The sequence below is a fragment of the Parasteatoda tepidariorum genome, chromosome 1 (genome assembly GCF_982258835.1).
Source record: "Parasteatoda tepidariorum strain Cologne lab strain chromosome 1, Ptep-v5.0, whole genome shotgun sequence".
Taxonomy (NCBI): Eukaryota; Metazoa; Arthropoda; class Arachnida; order Araneae; family Theridiidae; genus Parasteatoda; species Parasteatoda tepidariorum.
In genome coordinates, this window is record NC_141755.1 from 23,696,560 (window position 1) to 23,715,449 (window position 18,890).

Genomic DNA, 18,890 nt, shown 5'->3' on the forward strand with positions numbered 1-18,890 from the left:
TAACTACATAATGCTAGACATAAATAACAAATTAATAAATGTTTCAAAATTAGTTATAAATATAATTATAGTTTATAAGTAAAATTATAATTTATAAGTAAAATTATAATTTATAAGTAAAATTGTAATTTCTAAGTATATTTATAATTTATAAATATAATTATAATTTATATATACAATTATAAGTATAATTATAAGTATAATTACAAGTATTTGTTTTGTTAAGTAGTCCGAGGTGATAGTTATTTTCTTCGTCTTGGGCACTACAGCCTATGACAGGCCAAGGTCGTCCCAATAAGCCTTTGCCATCTTGATCTATTCTGTGCCATGGCCTTCCAGTTAGTTATTCCTATTATCTTTAGGTCCCTTTCAGCTGCATCCAGCCACCTAGTCGGTGGACGACCCCTTTTTCTTGTACCTTCTGGTTTAAAGAAAGTTACTTTTTTTGGGGGGGGGGGTTGATCTTCAGATCTATAAAGGTGTTCCAGCCATCGAATGTGATTGGCCTTAATAACATGAACTATGTCTGGTTGTTTATACTTTTTATATAACTCATGATTGTAAAGGATGCGCCATTTGTTATTCTCAGAGACTGCACCAAAAATTCTCTTAAGTATCCCTCTCTCAAAAATCAGCAATTAGTTCTCATCTTTTTTTATTAAGAGTTCAGGACTCACTACCATATAGGATCACAGGCCGTAGGAGTGCTTTGTATCTGTTAATTTTTGTCTTTTGTTTAAGAAATTTACTTTTTAGCTGGTTTGAGGTGATAGTTAAGAAGTGTTAAATAGTTATAAGTTAAGTATTTATTCAGAATAATTTTGTGTATTTATAAAAATGAAAACTCAGTTATGAAGTAATTATTTAGATTTATTTTTGATCTTTTCTAAATGGTAATGGAAATTTTAAACATAAATGGTGTTATGGTGACACCAATTGTCCCACCAATTATCGACAATGGAGTTTGCTTTTTTATGCAACAGAATATCTGCAATAAACGATACTAAAGTAATGGATCTAGAGGTGCGTGAGGAAGTAGTACAGCACTAATGGAACATTGAGATGAGTTTTCTACCTTAACTGCCAGAGAGATTTTAAATTATGTTTAAAATCCAATTTATAAAGATTTTTAGCAATATCGCGAACATCTCTGGAAAATAGTTAAAATTGAAACTAAGTATTTCTTAGCAAGCGAAGCCCCGGGTAACTGTTAGACGGTAAAGAAAATTTTAAAAAGATATTGCTTAATGCTAAAAGATGCTAAAATTGGAATATTTAAATACTGTTGTGCTGTGTATTCAGCTTGGTCACCATTAAAGTTTATATGTTTTACAAGGTAATTTTTAAACATGACCAAACTGGTCGCCAAATGAGGCTAGTACCGTATACATTTAGTAAGAATTCTAACACTGCACATAAAACCTGTAGTTACGAGAATTGCATTATAAAACTACTTAAGTTTTTAAATAAATTACAAATCCTCTATTTAATAAATTTAATAAAATTAAGTTAATGTAAACATTTAAAAAATATTTTTAAGAATGTAAATTATTTAAAGTAATTCGATATTTTATTACATACCTTATTATAGACCTGAGACATTTTTACGAACTCTAACTCTTTCACTTGCAGTATTTTTTCTAATCTATCATCTAAGGATTCTGCATAAATTTTTGCTCCATCACAAATAATCTAAAATAATTAAAAACAAAACATGTATAATTTCACAGTGAAATAAAGTTAAAAAAACTATTAAATAATCAAATTTTGAATCTAAAATCTCAATATTAAACTAAAAATTGCAATTATGACTAAATACTTTATGCTAAGAAACTTCAAAGAAAAAAAATCTATCGAAACTATTCAGTTGAACTTTAGATTTTTGTTAAAAATTTATTACAGGAAACTTATAAGTTCAGTATGTTAAAATGTTAAATTAAACGCACCTAAAAGACTTGAAAGATAATTCTTTGAAAATTCTTCAAATGAAAACAAATTCCCTTTAAATAAAACATATTTTTGTGCCGCAATAACAGAAAATATTAACAGCAAAGTATTAACAAAAAAGTACTAAAAGTGTAAAAGTACAAATTACATTATTAAATTTTAAATCGTAATTTTTAAAAACATTTCTTTAATTTTTAAGGGAGATGTGAAAATGTAAGTCTGTTTATTTAATTTAAAAGAATTTTACAAATGCTCTAAAAACTCCTCTACTTTTAAATATTTAATGTAATATCAATTTTTTTTAAGATGATGAAAATATAACATCGGCTAAAATTGTGATGCCAACTGAAAGTGTAATTGATGTTTAAGAATGCATAAGTATAAGAATTTCATTTATTTACTTATTTATATTAGTTAATTCATTTATATTAGTTGATTAATTTAAATGTTTTAAAAAAAAATGGTACTTAGAAATTTTTGATGTGAAGATCTGAATTATTCTTTAAACAAGTAATAAAAGAGTAAATAGATAAAAAAGACCTTAAAATATTACTCGTGTTCAAATAATTCACTTACATCAACTATTTTAATTAAAAATGCAATTTGAAGGTCTTCATCTGAAATCTCCATGTGTTTCCACTCATCTATTACCTACTAAAAAACATGAAATATATATTTTTAAATTGTCCAAAATTAAACAAAATATTGCATTCAAGCAAATCTAGGTTAAAATATATACTTAAAAATTAGTACCTAAAGTACCATACATAACAAACGATTTGAAAAACTCTATTAACATCTTGACATTCAGCATGCAATATATTGGGCAGCATTTGGTAGAATTTTATCACTTAAAAAATATAAGTTTTAATTCTTCTTGTGTTTAGATGTCTTTACAAAGTGATTGTTCATGTAAAAAATGTAATTGAAGTCACCCTCATCAGTCGGTGTTGTTATTTACGCACGCCAACATTTAAACCCACGCCTCTGCTCTTGAGGGACATTTATCGGTTAAGTTTGGGGGAAAAGAGAGATAGAAAAAATAAAAGAAATAGCTAGTAACAATAAAAAATAAATAAATAAATTGCAAAGTTTTAAAAAATAATAATACTTACAATGAAATGTTATAAGGGAGGTAAAAAATTCGAATCAAAATATCTTATTGAGTCTAATAGATTTTTTCTATAATCAAATTGTGAAAAAATAGACCATAAAATTCCGTAACAACATTAAAAAAATACGGAAATATTAAAATTTATCATATTTATGGAAAGATTAAAAGTAACTGAAAAAAGTTAAGTATATTTATTTAATTTTTCTAAAAACGAGTATCGTATCCCATTTATGAGCTTATTTTCTTCTGCAACAAATATTTCTAAACAAATACCACATTTTTTCTGCCATTATTGAAAACACGGATTTCAGGAGATTTGAGGAAAAATCGTAGAAGAGCAAAATATACTGTGAAGGCTGTTTTCGAAGAATGCATGATAAATAAATGAATGTTCCTGAAATAACGTCAAAAAAAAGCCAGAAAAAACGTCAATAAGGAGAAGAATAAAATGAAAAGCGTTTGTGGTCTATTTTTTTTTAATATTTAAAAATTGACTGCAAATGCTGATTTATCTAGCCTCATAAAAATTTGAAAAAAAAAAGAAAAGAAATGACAATAAGACATTGATTTTGATAACTTTAATCAAGATGGTAAAATACCGCCAAATTGGCGTTTTCTAAGAAAAGATTATTGACTTTTAAAATTTTAAAATTATTCGTCTGATCAAAAGCCTAAATAAACCTTCACGGCCAGCGTGCATATATAGTTTAAAATTATAACTTTGCTTCAAGAGTAAAGCATTTAAGCTGTGATTTTTAAAAAAATATTAATTCGAAAAAGAACTTTAAAAAAAACTATAACCGTTTTCTTTTTAGGAAAGCAAGTAATTAATTCATAATATTTTTAAACATTTGCTGGAAAAGATCAAAGATGGGGCTCGTAACTGGAAAAAATAGAAAGCAAAGAAAACAATGTTTTCTCAAATGCCAGTACAGTTCGTAAAATTGCTTGTTATAATTATGTATTGTTTTTAAAAAATTAATGAACGCTTTTATTTAATTTTAGAACTATATTGACTCAATTAGTTTATATCAAAATTTCTGCAGTTTTCAATGCATTTGATGAATACTTGAAGCTTCTTTTTTTTCTACTCTTCAGAAAAAAGAAAAAAATTTTAAGTTAGCATTTTTAGAAACAAAACTTGTAGAGTAAGTTGAGCAAGTTGGGCAATTTGAAGTACTAGAAACGCTTTAGAGAATTTTCTTCATCTACCTCACTCGCTAATTGAAAAATATTTACATGCAAAATTTGAATGTACATCTTTCAATGCAAGTCAGCTAAAATTTGTGAATTTAGAATATTAGATCACAAACATTTAAGACAAATTTTAAACTAAAATGTCCTTATATTTAGTATTTTAAACAAAAATTTCTTGTGGTTTTTAACTATAAAACAGCCATTACCATTTTTGAGTTAAGTCACACAAATTTGAATACTATAACTTTATTCAAACTTATACTCGTATTTCAGAAGTGTAAAGTTTCATTCATTCATTATTATTATTATTATATATATATATATATATATATATATATATATATATATATATATATATATATATATATATATATATATATATATATATATATATATATATATATATAATATATTATGCTCCCTGTTCATTTCAAATGTACATTTGAGCAAAATAAAAAACGGATCACCCAGGGTAGCTTTTGATTTAATGATTGGATCTTGACGCTCTATGACTCAATCTTAAAGGTTCGAGAGTGTGACTCAAACATGCCAATAAATTTATGTGCAAACAATATTTTAGGTTATGAAATAAGACACAAAAACGTACTGTCTCATTGTAAACTTATCTTTTTTTTCTGGCGGATTCGTATTTTTGACCAACGACACTTAAGGAGTAGCCGGAATCAGGAAAATATGGTCCCAATAGCTTGGACCGCTCTTTGGGTTCATTTTACTTTTTGCGTAATTCACAATATCTCGAGAACTTCTTATGATTAAAAAAATTTTTGCACACAATTATAAAATTCTTTTGTAGTCTATCTACAATTGCAAAATTCCTATTCCTAACAAAATATAATTTTTTGTAAATACTTATTGTTTAAAATGTTTTATATTTTATGATAGTCGAACAAATTTTGAATAGTAAGGTAAAGAAAGTTCTGCATCGTTTTAAAAAATGCAATTTTAAATGTCAAAATGCAAAGTTTGAACGAAATCGGTTGAATAGTTTTTGAGAAAACGAATTTTGAAAAAGTCGTATTTCTGAAATCTGATTTCTCAAGAATTATTCGTCCGATTTTACTCAAATTTAGTATTTTACCATTTAAAATTTATATTCCTTAAAATGCAGTTAAAAAGTGCATACCTTTCAGCTCAAAATTCAAAAACATAAAATACTTACTAAAAGTTATTTTGCATGGGATTATGTTTGAAAAAACGAATTTGATAAATGTGTGCAATAAGTTTTTAAATAAATTTCAAAATGCTCTCGAGATATGGCAAAATACGGAAAAAGTAAAATTAATATAAACGGGTCCAAGCATTTTGGATCGCTGTCCGGACTTAACTATTAGGACCATATTTCCCTGATTTCGGTTGACCCCTATAGTTTTAGAGTCAGAAATCCGAATCCGTCGAAAAATGTATGTTTATTCAGAGAAAGTGTGTTTTTTGTGTATAAAAATTTACGCGCTTGAGGTCACCGATTTAAGCCATTAAGATAAGAGTCCTAGAACGTGAAGATCTATCTAATCATTAGATCAAAAGTTATTTAGAGTGGTCTGTTTTTTTTTTTTTTGCGCACTATACATATTTTTCTCAATATAAAATCTTGTGGATGATCTTACCGTACAGAAGCAATTCAAAACAATCACAGATGAACTTAATATGCCTTCTTCCTTATTGTAAAAATCCTAGGATAGAAGAAATATACTCGTTAAAATATCAGGATGATACCATAATATATTTATGAAATAAAAGTAAATATAATAAATTAAATTAAAAACTTCTTGTCCGACTGAATTCAGCCTTGAATTTAAAATGACATAAATTAACACCTTTTATTCTATTGTACTATACTTTTGAATTATATTTAACAGAATAGAATAGAACAATTAATTATTTATTATTAAGAAACAAAACTCTGTTTATTCATGCGAGTCTGTTTTTTATAGTCACTTCCATTCATTATTTGATTTTCTTTCAAAATGAAAATGAGGTATATTATTTATTTGCTTTGGTAGTGCTTAGGATTATTTGAAAAAAGTGCTTTTAACATGATACTTTGTTCATTGAACGAAGAACTTTGTTGAACAATTAACAATTATCAGTTTATCAACTATATAATTAAAAAAAGTCCTTATGCTGTGAAACGGTTTCGTTTCCCGGCTCAAAAAGACTTTCAGACGTAAAATATTATCAGTAGTAGACGGATCATGGGTTGAAATCCTTTTGCCGTTGTGCTAATTGTGGTAGTTTTTCGTGGTTTTCCTCTGCATGTAGCAAATATGGTTTAGTTCCATCAAAAAAATGCTCCACGAAGACTAGTTTGTCCCAATGCTTAATCCAGTATTTTCATTGTCTTTTGAATTAGGTTTAAAATTTACAAAACCATGGAATTGAATATTGAAAGTCGTAAACTCAGAATTGGGTCGGCAGTTCAACGCCGGTTTTAAAATAAAAAATAACCTCTCAGTGACCAAAATAATAGTTCAGAGCGTGTTTTCAAGCATACATTTTAAGTTCTAAGAAAGAAATGTAAGTTTCAGCAAATAAAAAAAAATAAAGTTTTAATATTTACTTTTGATTCGTCCACAGCCCTTTTAATTCTATGATGACACTCAGATTTCATTACGTGAAGTAAATTCATGAACAACTTCATAAAAATACTACTATAATTTTTGAAGTCCATATTTTCTGATCTAAAAAACAATTTAGTATCTGATTTAGTTAAAATAAATACTAAGGAATAAATAGAGACTAAAATCTTTAAATAAAAGCTTTTTTTTACAACTTACGTTTTATTTTCTATATGTAAACAGTAAACAAGGCTCTTAAGTTGTCGATATAAAGCATGCGATAGTACACAGCTATCTCGTAAGTTAACGTGAAAAGTTTTGTGATATTCTTGATAAATGTCCATTGCCTTCATAATTTTGAGACAAACTGGTCGCAACTGTAAGTAAATAAGGCGTTTTAAAAAATTAACATTGAAATTATCACTGTAAATAATAGGATGGATCAATTGAGGAATACTTCCGAAGAAACAAAAACGCAGTATAACAATAATGAACTACAAATAGAAAATTAATCTTGGCATCAATAACAAACAATCAGGTTTTTTTTTATTATCTCTGTGTGTACACTATGTTTTTTGTACTGTTTATGCATGGTTATATGCTACGTGTTTCTAGCTGGATGGTTTTTATTTGGTTCCCTCTGAATATTACTTTTTTTTGGTCAAAATATTTTCGCTTTTCTGTTAAATAATTTTTGAAAGCGAAATTAGTTTTTGTAACGTTAAAATCTACTCTACAGCATAGGTCCGATATTATAATATATAAATTTATGGAGATTTTCTTAAAAAAAAATTTTTTTAGCCTCTGACTTCTTTTTATTACATATACATAAAATTTACGAAAAAGAATTTTTGAGCTTAAAGTTGGAGAAGTATTAGATAATATTCGAGATTCACAGGTTGTCTTAAAAATGCTGCAAAATTGCTTAAAATGATGTAAAGTACAGTATAAATATTCATAATTGCGTAGTAATCCATGAACAGAAATCCCATAGTATGTCGCTAGGTGTTCTGCATCCCTCTATTTAGTAATGTTATCGCGCGACACTGCATGGGTACTGATAGGCAGCCCTTCCATGTCCATCCGTTTAATCGAGCCTTGAATTTTCACGATAGGATACTCTTAATTAAAGGTATCTTGCATTACAAATGCTCTTAGTATTTGCTATGTATTCTGTAGCGAGACTAGTCTGCGCTTCAATCATAGAAATTGGTGTGATCGACAGTGTCCGGTATGTACAGTGAGCGAAAAAATAAACAGACCATCTTAATAACTTTTGATTTAATAATCACGTTCTAGGTCTCAATCTTAACGGTTCAAGATAGTGATCTCAAATATACTAATTAATTAAAACAGAAAATAATTTAAGTTACGAAATCAGACACAAACATGTACTTTCTCTGAATAAGCATGCCTGTTTTTGGATGGATTTGGAGTTTTGACCACCTAAATATGGGAAGTAGCTGCAATTTGGGAAATATGGTCCCAAAAGTTTGACCAGGAGAGCGGTTCATAATTTTGGCTCCTTAATGTTAATTTTACTTTTTGCATATTTCGTCAGATCTCGAGAACTGTTAAAAAGAAGTGAAGAATTTTTGAGTACAGTAACAAAATTCGTTTATCCAAAGATAATCCCATGCAAAAAATAACTTTTAGTAAATATTTATATATTTTTTATTATTTCTTAACGGTCAAAAACATTTTTGTAATTGTAAGGTGTACAACTTTTTTATATTATTTCAAAAAATATAACTTTCTATGGAAAATACAAAATTTGACTGAAATCGGTTGAGTAGTTCCTGAGAAATCGAATTTTAAAAATACGACTTCATTTATCAGTTCATTAGATTAAAAGATACTTAGGGTGGTCCGTTGCGCACTGTACATTACATATATACGATATACAAACATCTACATTACCTCTTCATTGATTGTTTTGGAGACGCAGTCGAGGTAAGAACAAGACGCTGCTTCAAAAAGTGTTCCTTCGGCTGAGACGACATCGATGCATATCGTCACTTGAGATCTCAATTCCTTAATGATTTTTGTCAACGATTCCACATCTTTTAACGCCGTGTTCTTTCCAGTCAGTTTCAAACTTTGGAACTCTTTCTGCAACCAATTACGAACTTCATTCTGAAAAAGAAGTTCAAAATAAAATAAGAATTTTCATTATCGATTACGCTGAATGGAAATGTGTTAAACACCTAAAATTTGGGAGGTAAGGTTGCAACAAGAGGAACACAGCATTGTGTTGATCAGTTACCTCAATTTTGGAAATGCTCTTTAAGTTTGTAGTTTATATTCTATATAAATAAAGCAGGATGTTTATACTGGTAGGTAGCGTGTGTGTGTATTTACCTTATACGAATCCCAATTCTCATCCATTCCACAGTAAAAAAATAAATAAATAAATAAAATTTAGTTATTTTTTATTTTTGACCTAATGATCAGTTTTTCGTGAGCTAGGACTCAATTTTAATGGATCGAGGAAATAACCTCAAAAATACTAATTAATAAATGCAGACTACATTTTAAATTACTAATACATTTAATAATAATAAGCACATATTTTTTGGGCGGCTATTCCCAACACAAAAATGACTGTAATTCCTGATTCCTAAAATACAGAGGGTAGCCGCAATTTGGAAAATATGGTCTAATAGTTTGCTCGTGAGAGCGGTCGAAAGTTTGGTTGTCTTAACGTTCAGTTTACTTTTTGCGTATTTCGCCGTATCTCGAGAAATTTTTGAGCGGAGTAGAAAATTTTTGCATGCAATTATAAAATTAGTTTATACAAAAATAACTCCATGCGAAAAAAACTTTTAATTATTATTTCATATTTTTTTTATTTAAAAATAATCGAGAAATTTTGACATAATTTTAACTGGTTGAAAAAATAATCGATCGAACGGTCTCTAAAGATATCGAATTTTCATAAAATTCGACTTCCCTTCTGATCAAACATTCAATCGAACGGTAGTTTTACCACATGTTTGTTTTAAATAGCCAGAGTTTTAAATAGCTTTGGTAAGTTTTTTTTCTATCTTCTTCTTTTAGACATAGATTCTTCTTTTAGAGGATATAATTTTATTCCACAAGACTGCTAAAGGAAGAAAGGTTTATTTAATGTAACACTTTTATAAACTCTTCATTAAGCAATACTTAAAGAAAGAAAATTATTCCCGAGACATCCTGAGTGGGCCTGGGGGGTCATGGAGGTTAAGGCTTCACATTTTCATGACCAAAGGCATGATTGCGACAATGAGGTCATCATTGTGCACAGGCCTCTTTTACTTCCCAGACAATCTATAACTCATCGATCTGAATATGGGTGGGCTTCAAGTCACCACTGGGGATCGAACCCCAGTTCTCCACAATGACAGTTCAGTGACGCAATACATAGTATACAATTTAACGAAAATTTATGTTTACTTTCTATTATTTTAGTTTCCATTAACATCTATAAGTTTAAAAAGTTACAAATATTACCTATCAATAAATTTCCTTTCTTTTTTTACAAAATAAACCACAACATCGCTCTTAAACATTATTCGCTTGTTTCTGCTTTAAATTAAGAGCATGAAATTTTATCAAAACTTGATTACCTGTATCCTTTTAGTTAATTCGTCTGTTAGTTTTTGCTTGTAGATTGTTTTACGGGGAGTAATATTAATGGTTGCGATCTTCTCTAAAATTCTGCAAAATAAGATAAAAATAATTTTAAGAATAAATGACGAAGAAAGTGTCAAAAATTTGCAATTTCTTTTAAATAAACAAAATTATGAGAAAGTCGAACTGATACCTCCATTTAATGATAACTTCTGACTTTTGAAAATCTTTTAATGGAAAAAATAGCGGTTGAGTAGGATTTCCTCGCAGTAAGTCTATTAAATACATAGATAGATTTTGCTCAAGCATGTTCATCTGAAAGGATAGAAAAAAATATGAGGATTTGAAAATTTTCGATGGTACGCGCATGTCATTTTAATCTGTAAATATATAAATCCAAAATGAAGCATCACATTCTTAAAATCTAAATGAAATACTACAATACCAGCAAGGAAATACTATGTCAAAAATTTCTCGGAATAAATGGTTAAATGACAACTTATTTAACTGTTATTTTACCATATTCAAACAAAACAGTCAAATAACCATAAATAAAATGGTATTAAAACTGTTGACTGTGAGAAAATAGTTTATTAACTGCGTTTAGCTAATACGGTTAAACAACCAGAATTACACACTAACAAGGCCTACTTAACACACTAACAAGGCCTACTTAAGAAAGCAATTTAGTTCCTCGTATCTGGGTACATATTATAGCTCAGAGGGCTTATCTCTTAATCTCATGACCAACAGAACAGGGGTTCGAGTCCCAGCTTTGACACCACACTATTTTTTCAATTCCCTTCGACTGTCCTGCGCTCCCTAATTTGTGACCCAGGACTATTAGAAGACTATAGATGACAAGCATAGATGTCAGCACCATAAATCTGCTTAACCCAAAAAGAGAAGACTGGTATCAATTCCCCGTCTCTTACGATAAGTGAAACAACTAGATAAACTAATTAAACCACATTCCATGGTTAATTTGATTATAACACACAGCTCAACCACAACTTAACTCCAATCCCGATTACCTCACGAAAAGCGTAACTCCTGTGCCCGGTAAAATTTCTTTCGCGGTTTTGAAACCATGATAGTTGTAAATAGTTTTAAAAAATCGTATACTTTTGTATTCATGGTTTTTTAACCATACTTGTAAATGCTTTCAAAACAGAAAAGGTAAAAAGTAGTGCAGATTTTTATATTACACCATACATAAGGAAAACTACCCATTAGAAAGAATATTAATAAAAATGCATTTATTATTTTAATACGCTCATGAAAAATAAAGATATTTTGGTATTTTACATGCTATATAATTGTATTTAATCTCCTGAGATCAATATATCGGACAATATTTCATTCAATTTTATTACTTAAAAAAATAATATTTTAAGATTTTGTTTCTACTTGTATGATTTAAAGCAGCTGTTTGCAAATTTTATTTCTAGGAACCCTAAGTTTCCGTGAAAAGGTCACAAGGGTTCTGAGAATTTTTAATTAGCTGCAATTTTCAAATCCTGTCATTAAATTTATATTTAAATTACCATCAGTTATTTATTCAACATTTCTGTTATTTTCATGAAATTATTTAATTAAAATCCTTGTGAAGAAAGAAAAGTAAAATTAAAGAATTTATTTTCTAATAACAATATACTGAATGCTTACTGAAAAGGATTTGCTTTTATGAAAAATTGCATCAGTATTTCGCATTAAATAAAAATAATAAGGAATATAAACGTTTGTGATAACGTTAAGAAATGTTTCTCTGATAACCATTCTCAGTATTTATTTTCACCATTTATTTATTTTCGCCATATCGTACACTAAAATCAAATTATGAACTAGAGATTAGATTGAATTTGAGATATAGATTGTATTTAGATAGAGATAATTATGATAATTATGATAGAGATTGTATTTAGAGATTAGATGCCGCTCCATATCTGAAAATTAAACTGACATGAAACTCTATTTTAAAACTAGTATTGATAAAACTGTATGATAAAAAAATTTCATACTTCATACATTCATTAAATATTCCCGAAATAATTATTAGTCCTTCTTTGATTAATCTGTTCATAATTATCAATGACATTTATTCATCAAGTTTCGAGATTCCGCCAAAAAAGAAGATCGATCATTTTGGGTTCCATAGCCGAAAAAAATTGGGAATCGTTGACTTAAAGGACTAATTACAAAGCTATTGTCTAAAATATAATTGGATTTATTCTATTCTCTCAGAGTTTTTATTACAATGAAAAATTATAAAAAAAGTAAAAAATCAATTCATTTAAGTCTTTAAACAGATTTATCGCAAATAAATATCCTATTATTTGAGTTTAGCGGATTTTTTGTCGTGACAAAAACGGTCAAGAAATACACTATAAAATTATCTTACAATATGTAAAAATGATAAAAAATGCTAAATTATTATTTATGTAAAAATTAATGTAATGCAAAAAATCATGCAAAAAATAACAATTATTATCAAAATTATATCAATTATCTTATATCAATCATTATCAAAAATTATGTAAAAAATATAATCTATGTACAAAATATCAATTAACTGTAAATGTCTTAAAAAATTTATATTTTATAACACGAGTTTACCTTCCTATAAAAGTTACATATTTTTAAGTTAAAAGTTAATTTTCTGCCATCATATTGAAAATTTCACACTTACTGTTTTAGTTTCCAATCATATTTTGTAACATAAAATGAATCACAGTGAATTACAGACAAAGGTATCAACTTAAAAGAAAGAAATGCTTTGAAAGGGATTAAAACAGCGTCTCTTGTAAGATTATGCTATCTCAAAAATGTCTCATGTCAAACATAAAACTCGTTTTTATTACTTTTTATGACGTTCATCAGCGTTTAAGATGTATTCCTTAAGTACCCGAGGAATGTCCGTTTCATATTCTATAAACCACATTCAACGCCTACTACTTTTAATTTAGTACAATAAGAGATCCCCCACCTCCCTATTGCTTACCAAACCCCATAACAGTTATTCGCAATCTGGATCGTTTCTCACGCTTATTTCACATTAGCTTTTACGCTTTAATAATTTTTTTTATTAATTTAACTTTATTTACAAATATTTTTGGTCATATTAAATAGCAAACTCTTTAGAATTTATTAAGTTCAAGTCTCGGAAAAAAATTTCAATTCAAAATTTAAAAAGAAAAAAAAAACTATTTAAATTTGAGAAAACGAATCATGTCTCTTTTCAAGGAAAACGAAATTTATTACTTTCGCGTTTATTACGAGTTAAACCCACACCTCCTAGAAGAAAGAAGGCCTCAGCACGGCTGAATTTAGTAGTCTGACGAAACGAACTTAAACTGCGTAGTGGATAAAAAAAAATAAGAAAAATGTCTCTACGTTTGGACTACTAAAGGATCAAATTTCTTGTTCATGGTAACTCGTGCTGAGGCTTTCTCTTTCCTGGGAGGTATTGGTTAAACTCCGTGGAAATAATTACATTTCGTTAGACAAGTTAACATAGAATTGGAAAGTAATATCACCATGGATGTCGTACTTCCAAAGTTAAAATATCTCAAGGTAGAGAAAAGACCTAATAAAAAGGCATCATTGGGGGTAGGGGTTGTTTCTGTCAGCGTTGAGAGGGGATATGCACCTCTAAACATACGGATTATTTACAGTAACGGTACACAATAAGTTTATAAGTTGTCATGTTAAAAAGTTAAAATAAGAAATGTACCTCGAATGTCGAAATATCTATTAAAGGACCCGTGCATTCTTTCTCAAACAATTCCCAGGATGAAGTATACTTTGCAACTCTTTCCAATTGCAGCAATGAATTATAAACGGCAGAATCCTCAACTTGTGGGTTGTTTCTCTCGTTTTTCCACTCGAGAAGAGTTAATAGCTCTCTGCAAAATAACAAAAGCAAGTGAACTTTTAAATCTGATTAGTGTAATTTTCAGATTCATTTGTAATCACAAGCAATGAGAATAATCCTGTAAAAGAATGTAATTTCAGAAATGTATAGAGTGCTTAAAAAATTTCGAAGAAAAGCTAAGTAATTAAAGTAAATATTGAAATTGGATTCACCAGTATTTAATGAAAACAAAATCCTTACATAAAGTTACTTTTAATTAATTTCACCTGGTTTGTAAATTTATGAATATTAAATGAAATTATATTTCTTTATAACTCTGTCTTACATAGTTTATAATCTGGTAAGCAAAGGAACTAGTTTAAGAGCAGATAATTATGTTCGAGTAATAAAAAGGAGGTGCTCATAGAGTTAACTTACTTAATATTCGAATAAAGACACTAAAGAATGAGTAACGTAAGCTATTACAAATGTGAACTTTTCTTATTGTTAACTCTAACAAAACAAATCTGTATGATTTTTTGCGTACATGAATCTATACATTTTTTACCTTCTTGCTATCAAAGCAGTGTGTTTAACAAATAAATAGTCATAGTACTTTTAAAATGCTAATGTAGAATTGTGTACTCACTTATTCAATATAATTATTTTATCAATAGCATTTTTGTTGAATGCATCAAAGATAAAAATAATGCTTATTAGCAGCAAATGCCCTTTTTTTTTAAAAAAAAAAATGAAAGTCTTTTAAGTATTAAAGCTGATCAAGTAATTTAAACAGGTCGCTTTTTTGACCAATAATAATGACATGGCAACACTCTGACACATTTATCCTGTAAAAAGGTGAGCTCCTCCAATTTTTTTTCCAACTACAACACTGACTGTTGTTTCTATGGTAACGATCAATTGAGTAAATAAATTATACAGGAAATGTAGCCTAGATTAATGTCAATTAGAAGACGTTGTAGCTTTCTTTTATCCACTATGATATGGCAGCCTATTTTCAAGAAATTTATTTTACCTGCATTTGTAGTTTTGTAACGGGATAGAATATATGTGCCTTTATGCGCTCTCTGGTTAAAAAAAAGTCCCAGGTTGAGATACTGGCGATGGCACACTCATACTCTTTGTATTTAAAGTTGTTTTTCATAATCATTTGTGTTACCCGACATGTTTCGTTAAGCCTAATGCTATTGACGAAATTCGTATCCTTAAATAATGGAACTTAGCATGTTTTCCAATTTTGCGAAATGTTTTCTTGTTAAACGGTTTCGTAAAATTTGAGTATACATTTTCGTACAGTGCGTTTTTAAAATATCTCTTAATATGCTAATAGATTTCAGATTTCTATCTAATTTTATCTCTAATAAGGGGGTGTATTAATTAGCACGGTGTTTTTTTTAAAAAAATTCTGAGTTATACTAAACTTCTATGTTATACCTAGCAGTCATGGGTAACAGTTGCAAACTCGCAGCAGTTATAAAAATAGCATATTATTTGCACACAGAAAAAAAAACGACGCAGCCGTAGAAAAACAGCCTTAAGAACACGTTGTGGTTACTTGTAAATACAGAACACTAATTTATCTCGAGAAGTTCGTACATCAGGTGATTTGAAAATGGGGAAAAAAAATTCCTCATGCTAAAGCTAAAATATGTCACCTAATTTATTTTTGTATTAGCTTTTTATTTTACAGACAATCTAACTCTACACTTGCAGCCGACCGTAACATCATCCATGACGTCAGAAAGTTGCATGCTTTGAATATTAAACTTGACATCTCTTCAATTTAACAGTGATAATAAAGTCCTCTGAGCTACTTCATTTTTCGAGCGAAATGGCAAGATAGTTAGCCTCATTAGACTCTGTTACAGATACAATAAAAAAAGGCTTAGCGATTAGTGACTTTGAAGAAGAAAACATATTTAATGTTCATATATTTAAGTTCAAACATAATATGTTTAAGTTCAGAGAGTAAATATTTCAAGGCTAATTAAATGACCGAAATTCGAATCCTTAACATTTAATTTTGGATGTATTTTGCCATTAAATATTTTTATGCCATATCCAATTTGAAGAAATTATGTGCAATTTTCAATGAACAGTTACATTGTTGTCGTTGCCTCTAATGCGACTTGCCACACAGGCAAGCCTGCTTGGTGAAACCGAGCAAATTTAAGGCACAGTGTGCGTTTCTTGTTCTTCAGTGGCGCCATCTATGGCCAGGAATTCGACTTCTGCCACGCCATACGTCGCACCCGTTTATAGGGCGGACTATTCATACATCCATTCATTCATCCACAGATCGTAATTTTGACCTGAATCAGATAACGATCGGTCTCCAATCCAGTACCCCCTGAGGTATTGTTTTGGTATGGAAACATGGAGGACTTTGCGACTCAACAGATTCAACATGCATCAGTCAGCACAGTTACATAAATTATAGTATTGAAAGTGAAGTTTTTAGGACATCCTAAAAATTATTAGATTACAAAATTAATTTTTTTTTATGTATACTTTATAAGATGATAATAATCTAGTTTCTAGAGTAAGAATTTAAATTGATACTTACGCAAGGGATTGAGAAAATGGCGTTATTTCATGCTTCTTTGAAAAATCTACCAATAATGATGAGTACTTATCTTGTAATTTTCCATCGAAACTATTCTTTTATGGAAACAAAAACGTATGAATTATAATTGAGTTTACAGCATTCAAGATAAATCGAAAATATACAATAAATACTTACTAATTTTATGTCTTTCACAATAACACTCATTTCTGATTTCAGCATTTGATAATATATCTCCAACAGTTCACTCATGCTACAAAGTTGAATACTGTCATATTCTTCTGAGTTCTGGAAATTGAGACAAAATAGTTAAAGTTGCAGTTAAATACTGACAAATTCCTTTATTGAAAGAATTGAGCTATTTTAAATTAGTTCTTCGTTTCATATATATAATTGCTTATTATTTAAATATTTATTTATTTAATAACATTTATTCAATAATTTATTAAATAATCTATTGACTCTTTGTTTTTATTTATCATGGCTGTTGTTGACGTATGCCTGTTTAGGCAGAGGGGGCGTGATTGTTCTTGTTTTCCAGTGAAGCCATCTATGGCCAAGAATTAGACTTATGCCACACCATACGTCTCACCCGTTTATAGGGCGGACATGGCTGTAAATCTTGCGAAATAAATATCGTGAACTTTTTGACTAGCTAGATGCTAAAATCTCAACTATAGCTCCACGCCCGATAACACCGCAAGTTATAATCGTTTCCTAGCTAATGCAAGCACAATATATCGTGATGTTATCACCAAAGATAATTTATAATCCATCTAAATTCTGCCTACTTTACAATTGGCTGGGTTGACGCCCGGTGGCTGAGCGGTAGCGCTTCGCGCTGTCATGCCACAGGTCCCTGGTTCGATCCTCGGGCCGGGCAAGGTTGACTCAGCCTTTCATCCCTTCAGTGGGTCGATAAATGAGTACCAAGCATGCTTGGGAAGTAAACACTGGGAGTTCCGTGTTCGGCTGACCACCTGACCGGAACATCTGCTCCTGCACCCCAGAGCCCAATGTCAAGAAAACTGAGATGGGCACAGTAGGCCTTGGCCCTCTATGGGCTGTCGCGCCACTGAGTTTAGTTTACTTACAATTGGCTGGATCACTCAAATTTTACGTGGAGCTCTAAGCTGTATGACATCACAAGTTCCAATCTCTTTATGGTTACTAAAAACAAAATTTATCGGCGAACAAAATGCTGAAATTCAAAGTGTACACGATACTTGCTGCGTGGCAAAAACAAATTTCCATCATTTCATATTATAGTCGAATCGAAATTATAATCAAAAACATTTTTTCAAGCAATTTACGACTAGTATAGGCCGGGATAGCCTGGTCGGTAGGGTGCTGGGCCCATGTCCGAGAGTTAGTGGGTTCAAACCCCACCGGCCAAAGACTCCCCCGTGTAATAAAGTGACTGATGCACGTTAAATCTGTTGAGTCGCAAAAGACCTCCATGTTCCCATAACAAATCAGTACCTCTAGGGGTACTGGATTGGAGATCGATCGTTCTCTGATTCAGGTCAAAATTACGATCTGTGGAGGAATGAATGGGTCTACCCTATAAACGGGTGCGAGGTATGGTGTGGCAGAAGTCGAATTCTTGGCTATAGATGGCGCCACTGGAAAACAAGAACAATCGCACCCCCCTCTGTCTAAACAGGCATACGTCAACAACAACAACACGACTAGTTTAATTGATCAAGTTTCACCTGAATTTTTATGTTTCAGCATAATATAAGTTTCAGTGTTTTCATGATAGCTACAAAAGAAAAAAATCATCTCCATATTATTTTCAAACTGAATCTATTTTATTAATTAAAGGGTTCAAATTCCAATTACACCATACTACAACGCAACATTTAGTTGTTCGCTGCAAGCATAATTTATTGTAATACTACATAGAAATTATCATCAATAAAAATATCGTCCAACTCAAATTTTAACTGTAACTTTGTGCCTGATGAAGTTTCAATAGTTACTTAACCACTACATACACGA

At 29.8% G+C, this 18,890-nt stretch overlaps 1 protein-coding gene across 6 annotated transcripts in view; it reads right to left on the bottom strand.

The window, feature by feature from the left end:
- Positions 1–18,890, bottom strand: part of LOC107457015 (C2 domain-containing protein aex-1) — a 46,637-nt gene that overhangs the window by 9,053 nt on the left and 18,694 nt on the right. For 3 of the 6 annotated variants that reach the window (XM_016075040.4, XM_087160326.1, XM_071180112.2), the window contains exons 2-12: positions 17,064–17,174; positions 16,887–16,981; positions 14,180–14,351; positions 10,640–10,761; positions 10,443–10,533; positions 8,755–8,970; positions 7,054–7,211; positions 6,837–6,957; positions 5,884–5,949; positions 2,524–2,598; positions 1,582–1,692 (exon numbers count right to left, since the gene is read on the bottom strand). In XM_016075040.4, coding sequence (XP_015930526.2) covers positions 1,582–1,692; positions 2,524–2,598; positions 5,884–5,949; positions 6,837–6,957; positions 7,054–7,211; positions 8,755–8,970; positions 10,443–10,533; positions 10,640–10,761; positions 14,180–14,351; positions 16,887–16,981; positions 17,064–17,174 — 1,338 coding nt within the window. Of the gene's footprint in view, positions 1–1,581; positions 1,693–2,523; positions 2,599–5,883; positions 5,950–6,836; positions 6,958–7,053; positions 7,212–8,754; positions 8,971–10,442; positions 10,534–10,639; positions 10,762–13,135; positions 13,291–14,179; positions 14,352–16,886; positions 16,982–17,063; positions 17,175–18,890 lie in introns of those variants that run through there. The other 3 variants (XM_087160327.1, XM_087160328.1, XM_016075044.4) reach the window with 2 other exon arrangements.